The following is a 7,266-nucleotide window of genomic DNA, read 5'->3' as shown; positions in this document are numbered from 1 at the left end:
ATCGATTGGGCTCGTGTTGTGCAGTTTTTATTATAGACACGGAGCACGGGGCACGGGGCACGGGCTGCGCATTGCGCATACGCCGTGTTGTGCAACAAAGCAGACACGTGCTCGTATTAGCAGCCAGCTAAGTGCTGTTATTCTACAGTTTTACACCACAATTACCAGTTCCCACACACTGGCAACGTGTCAAAATCGACACCGGCACAAGCTGCCCCACGAACACCACCAAGCCACCAACCAAGCCCACCTCCTGACACATCCCTTCCCGGGATTACACCGTCCTACGTGTGCTGGGATGCCCGCGTACGTGTCGAATTCCAAATAGCAACGCCAGTCATAACTGTAAGACAATGTCTGCGTGTGATGTGATGACGGGTACGTTGTCACGCAGCGGATGGGATTCCGGAAGGGAACTTGGACGGGGGAGGACGTGAGGCGATGCAAAGCAGCGCTAGTTAGTATGTCATGTGCATGTTGGCATACTTCGCTCGGGACTTACCTGCAAGCTGCCTACGCACCTCCTTGGCCTCCTTTTAGCACTACTGCATACCCTGCCTAAGGGTATTCTGGATTCCAATCCATATTACTCAAAGAAAAGGGTTTATATAGAGATCTTTCGTTACATAGTAATAAGGTACCTAAATATAGGTGAAATTAAAACTCAAATGTTAGGGTAATGCATTCGGTGAAGGACTAACCAGAACAACACGGAATATAAATGGTCACAGGAAAGGTTCTGTATAATGAGATTGTCGTGAGTTGCGCTTATTGCTCTTCACTTCACTCCATTTTTTGTCGTGACCTTTTAAAGAACTTGTCTAGCAAGGAAATCATATCAGAGTAACATTCCGGCAACCTCCCCTCTTCTTTAACATCCCTAATTTTTCTTCGGCGAGTATTTTCTCGTGTTTTCCAGAAGAGCTACAGCATGTTCTGCCAAGGATTCTTTGCTGATGTTGTTGTCGTTCTAGGCTGGCCTTGGCAAAAGCAACAAAGGATTTCGACAGCAAGAAAGCCCACTTAAGAAAACCAAATTGGGTTTAAAGCAGCAGAGAAAAAAAGTCGAGCTTCTCTACTATCAGATACCCGTTAATAGGCTAAAGGGAGTGCCAGGGAGATAGTAATATGAAACAAGGATAACTACTGCTTTCGGGACTGCACCTATGCCTTTTGGTGATTCGATAGTAGTTTCTTAAAGAAAACTTGCACAAATATTCTACCTCTAATAGTTTCCGAGATCTCTACTTTTATACAAGCAAATCGACGGGAAGACCGACTGGCGCACTTCACATACCTATTGACAAATCACCTGTGCTTATTGCTACAAGCGAAGGGTATTTTTATAAATATAATATATATAATTATATAATTTTTTAATATATATAATTTTATAATTATAAAAAAGGTACCTAGGAGATAGTTCAAATACTTTTGCCACTACCAAAAGAGTTTCCCTACACAAGTAGATAATACTAATAAAATGTAAGGCCCGAGGTACGTTTATAAAAAATGTTTTACACTAAGATTGAATAAAAATGTTCGCCGTGCCATGATCTTAGTGCGAATAATCGACGTCAGCTGGTGGCACATGTGTCAAATGCATACAGGAATCCATATAGAGTCATAATGTTGATGTCAATTATATTTCCGCCAACAGTCAACTTGGTTTGTGGGCAGTAACACACCAACAAAATGTGGGTTTGTTTCAGGTAAGGACATAAGCAAAAACTTTATGTTTGTTTACATTTGTTACAAAAAAAAGTCTATCAAAAGACTGATTGTGGTGAACTTAATAATTAAAATCAAAATTAAATTTAACGAACATATAGGCACATTTGATGTGTTTATTAAATGAAACTGTTTAAATTTAAATATGTAAAATGTACTTTTCGTCTGAAATGTTTCGAGTGGATAATCAAAATCGACCCAGCAGCAAACCCAAACCCATGAACCCCATTCGAGTACGTCAAACCTTTGACACATTTTCATATGCGAGGCGGGATGACTTGAGGTGCGGTTGATGTGGGATGCAAAACTCCCGATGCAGATTGGATCCCCTTTGGCATAATGAACACCGCCTCCCTTCGAACTGGAACTGGAGCTGGAGCTGCCAGGGTCCGGAAAATGGAGGGCGGAAGTACGGATACAGTCGGTGCGAGTGCCATCAGCATTGAGAGTACTGCATGTTAATTGCCAAAAATAAAGTAAAGCAGGAGCGACAACAATTCCGGAATGAATGGGTTTTTTCTTTCACTTTGGGGCAAAAGTATTTTAATTGCTTTGGCAGGAGCGATGGAATGGCAAATCATATAAGTAAAGAGGAATGTTCTGAATGGAGCTTATAATCACCAACAACGAAGCGAAGTGAACGAGCAACTTTTTTCACCGTGAATAATTGAATAAAAACATTAACGATTGCCCGTTTAGATTGTCCATGAAGTGTATGCGAAGTCAACTTTTTGAAGACCAATTAAAATCCGCCACGGACTATTCGGACCATTAACAATGCGCGGCTTAGCCATCTATAACTAAAACAAGAAGTTAGTTACACTTTCTCTTTGGAAAGTGTGTGCCAACTCTATTCCTTCCTCTGTAGAGTTGCCATCATAAACGTCATGTTTCTCACAAATTTCTTTTGGCACCAAGCTATGTGAAATTCATAAATGTAAATTTACAAATGCTATTGGAAACCAGATCGACTCTCCCTCAACTGTTCTAGCACACCGGAGACGGCAGCCATGTCGAAGGAAGACTCGGGCGCATCCAGTGCGGAGGCGAATCCAGCTGAATCGGAGATTTCGATGGGTCGAGGACCCCGCCCAAGGTCCTTTAGCGGCGGTGGAGGCGGTGGCGGATCAGGTGGAAGTGGTGGAAGCGGTGGAAGCGGTGGAGGCGGTGGAAGTGGTGGAAGTGGTGGTCCCTCCGGCGACAGCAATCTCAGGCCCGTAAAAAGCCCGCGGGAAGATGACGCCATCGACCGAGCGACGGATTCGAATTCGGCGCCCCGAAAAGTGATGAGCGATCCGCGCTTCCGGATCCGTCCGCTGCAACAGGTGATCTCGGCCTGCACCGGGGCCATGATCACGGCCTGCTTCATGACGCCCCTGGACGTAATTAAGACCCGCATGCAGTCGCAGCAGTCGCCGGCCCACAAGTGCTTCTTCTACTCGAACGGGCTGATGGACCACCTCTTCGCCAGTGGACCCAATGGCCCCGAGTTGGCCAGCATGAGGCCAAGACCACAGTTTTCCAGCTCTTGGGATGCTCTGATGAAGATCAGCCGGCACGAAGGATTGGCCGCTCTGTGGTCCGGCCTGGGTCCCACCCTCGTCTCCGCCCTGCCCTCCACCATAATCTACTTCGTGGCTTATGAGCAGTTCAAGGCCAGATACCTCCAGATGTACGAGCGCCACTATGGTAATAGGCCGGAGCCCCGTCAGCTTGAAAACAGGTACGTTATACATACTCATCCCGATATACAGCTTTTAATTAAAAGTACTATTTATACCAGTATTTTACTCTATGAATCGCTTTTTAAACACTTTTCCGAAGCAAAAATGTACATATAAAAGGCTAGCAAAAGCGCAGTAATAACCATTTAGTTTCAATAAATTTTAAAATCGTTTTAGCTCTAGATAACAAATAAACTGCAGATATAAGCAATTGAAAGAGAATAATCCGAAGCCGGCTGTTATTGTGTTCACACAGAACTGGCAATACTATATTTAAAATATTTATTTAAAATGGAAAGCCGTTAAATTAAGGTTTATCAACACACATATTTGAGACAGCTAAAAAGTGTGTGCTGCATTAAAAGCATTAAATACTCTGACGTACGGCTTATCTAACTCCTACGGAAATCTAAAAGCGTCATATAAACTTATATAGAAATATAAACTAAGGATAACTGATTTTAAAGGATTTAAACTTGTACCTACCTCTAGGGACACCAAGAGAAGTCTACCGTCGGTGGTTCCCATGATGTCCGGGGTGACTGCTCGGATTTGTGCAGTTACGGTGGTGAGTCCCATCGAGCTGGTGAGAACCAAGATGCAAGCCCAGCGGCAGACCTACGCCCAGATGCTGCAGTTCGTCCGGAGCGTGGTGGCCCTGCAGGGCGTTTGGGGCTTGTGGCGGGGACTGCGGCCCACGATCCTCAGGGACGTTCCCTTCTCGGGGATTTACTGGCCCATCTACGAGAGCCTGAAGCAGAGTCTGGGCCATGGCTCACAGCCCTCGTTCAGTCTGAGTTTCTTGGCAGGTGTGCTGGCGGGAACAGTGGCCGCTATCGTGACCACTCCTTTCGACGTGGTCAAGACGCACGAGCAGATTGAGTTTGGAGAAAGGGTCATCTTCACGGACTCGCCGGCGAGGGACTTCGGAAAGAAGTCGACCTTCAGCAGACTGACAGGCATTTACAGGATGCACGGCGTGAGGGGACTCTTCGCAGGATGCGGACCCAGGCTCCTGAAGGTGGCACCTGCCTGCGCCATAATGATCTCCACCTTCGAGTACAGCAAGTCCTTCTTCTTCCATTACAACGTGAGGCATCATAACGAGGCCCTACTCCTGGACAACCCGAAAGCCACGACAGTCAAGGATGATGCCATTGAGTAGGGAGTGGGGTGGCTCCTTTGTAAATAAAGAGCGCATATTTTATGTAAACCCTGGGTGGCGACACGACTCAATATTCCCGACTCAAAACCCCTGCGCAACGCTTTTCGAGTTACGTGTTACGTCAATAAGGCGAAGCCGGAAAATCAATTTCCATTTTCGCAGCTTTAAGTCTCCGGCTGCCTGTTGCTCGGTGCTGCTGCTCGGCGGATACCGGGAAACCCACTCCCCAAGTTGACATTTAATGGAATATTCATTCATTTACATTAACTGCAATTAAAGCGAGTGCAAAGGCGAATTAAACGGAAATGCCAAAGAGCTGGAAGACAGGTAAACTGACTTCAGAGCTGCAACGGAGCGGGGAAAAATGCGCTAGCTTTTCTCGCACATGTTGGTTCGGCATTTTCCGGCAACAGTAATCGAATTTCTTTTGCCGGCCAGTCACGTTTTGCCAGAGTTTCGACCACTGCACATGCCATTTGCGACCAAGGCTCCGTGGACCGAAAGTATTTCAGTGATAGAGTGCAGAAAATCCATAAATCACAGTCGAAAATATCAAAAACTTTAGCGAGTAATTAAGAAGCCTGCGTTTTCCCCGCGGGCCTCAGTCTAAACTCAATTTCACTAGGCCAGAAGAGTGTGTTTTTCTTTATTTCTTTTACCCACAGCCATTTTGCTCGAATGATTCGCCTATTACAAAAAAATTGCCCAAGCGGAAACTTCTTTTTTTACGTGTCCTTTGTTTTTATTAAGGACCACACAAAGTACACAAAGCATTCGCAAGCACAAACTACGGAAGCAGACTGTCAAAAAAACAGGGAAATATATATTTTTCCGTTCTTTCTGGATGAAATATAATGGATGAATTTCCTTGTGGAGGTGTGTTTAGGGTCACAGCCAGTGAAACGTGATATTTTTTGTTTGTTCTTTTATGTTACCTTACATAAAATCATATCGCTGCAAGTGTCAAAGTGTGGCGGGTACAATTACTGGTATTTTTCACAGCCATCGCGGTATTTGCGGCAGTTCAATTAATTGTACAGTCTTTCTGCTCTCAAAACCGCTGATGAAATAATTGGAAAAGCGCGCAGAATTTATCACACTCTCGGAAAAAATGTGAATAGTACATTTTTTCCTACCTTTCATTAATCTGTTAGGCAAAAGTGCGCCAATAAAGCCAGTATTTAAATAAAAGAAAATTGACTGCGGCTTGTCGACCCGAACTCCCCCTTTCCTTATTTTCCTTTTCTGCAAAATCACATTATTGAAAATACTTAACGACCTCAGCCTCCCGAGGGACTCACGCAGTGCTTAATATTACATATATTCCCCCTTTTCATGCTGGTATTCTTGCTGCTCGACGAAAATTGCCAATAAAGCGAATTAAAATATGCTTTCATAAATACGAGTATATAATGGAAATTAAATTTAAGTGAATATCTCATTTGTGTGGTCCGCGTACATATTGTATGTGTGTGTGGTGGGCGGCGCATTTTTTGCTCAACCACAATCAAGGACCTCTGGCTACACTGCACTCTTTTCTCGTCCTTTGTCTTCCAGCTACTTTGGTGCATTGTTGTTGCCAAGGGCGGGCGGCAGTGTTGGTTGCGGGGGCGTGGCTCTTGTCTATATATTTTCCGCAGGCTGTTGCTCGCCAGTGTTTTTTGTTGTCAGCATCAAAAATATTTTCCGTGCCGCAAAGAAAAACAACAACTAAAACCAGAAGAGGAAAAAATTGGGCGGCAGGCAGGAAAAAGCTGTTGATAGAGAACAGATCCGTCCGCCCGGGTGTCCTTCAGCTGTCCCAGGGCCATCCTTCAACATCTGCCTGCTGTGTGTTGTCAGCCCGAGAGTCCCATTTTTTTTCCTCGCCGTATTGTATTTGCATTTAATTGTGGCATTAAAAATACACCGGAACACAGCCCGTCCTGGTCGGATCCTTATTTATGGCCCAGTCCGTCTCCGTCGGCAGTCTATCTCATTTCTGACTCTGAACCTGGTCCTGGTTCTGGTTCTGGATCTGGTATGTTTTTGCCCGCTCACCATTGACATTGAGTGGGCGTGGTCGTGTGAATGGATTCGATTTATTTGCCCCATCCCCACAAACAGCAACTGGAGGCCATGAAAATGATTTAAGATTGGATTATTGGGTGACAAAGTGTGAAGATATTAAATCAGCGACAGAGTAATTAAATTAAATTATATAGTCTGACATTCGGCCAAGTTCAAGTTTAAGTTTTCAAGCAAAGTGCTTCTTAAAATCTCCTCAAAATAAACATTAACAAATAGTAAAGGGGTGAATTTGTATATTTCTTTCACACCTGAGACACACAAATCTGTGGTTTTCTGACATTTGCTGCTGGACGTGAGCATCTTTTTAAGTTCTTCCATACCATATGGGTTTGATGGGTTTATTGAAATTATCAGCCCAGTTCCCAACTAGTTTAAAAGCTGCAATAACTATGTGTTCCGACAGCAAGTTAAACATTCTTCAGGCTTTATTTAAGACAATTTTTACTACTCACTTTAAAGACCTCACTATCTCACTCTCTAATATAATTATGACAAAATAATAGAGTAGTTATTTAATTGCTTACAGCGCGAGATTAATCTAATAGCACTTTGTAATCGAATAAACCTAAAAAAATA

At 44.1% G+C, this 7,266-nt stretch overlaps 1 protein-coding gene across 1 annotated transcript; it reads left to right on the top strand.

Annotated features, from left to right (window-relative positions):
* The first annotated feature begins 2,637 nt into the window (after positions 1–2,637).
* Positions 2,638–4,974, top strand: LOC6553312 (solute carrier family 25 member 40). Its single transcript, XM_001979173.3, has 2 exons — positions 2,638–3,454; positions 3,948–4,974. Exons 1-2 carry the CDS (start codon positions 2,742–2,744, stop codon positions 4,618–4,620), a joined length of 1,386 nt encoding a protein of 461 aa, XP_001979209.1. The 5' UTR covers positions 2,638–2,741; the 3' UTR covers positions 4,621–4,974.
* Positions 4,975–7,266: the final 2,292 nt, after the last annotated feature.

This window comes from Drosophila erecta, unplaced genomic scaffold (assembly GCF_003286155.1).
Source record: "Drosophila erecta strain 14021-0224.00,06,07 unplaced genomic scaffold, DereRS2 tig00000000-arrow-pilon, whole genome shotgun sequence".
Classification (NCBI taxonomy): Eukaryota; Metazoa; Arthropoda; class Insecta; order Diptera; family Drosophilidae; genus Drosophila; species Drosophila erecta.
This window is presented reverse-complemented; position numbering and strand designations above follow the sequence as displayed.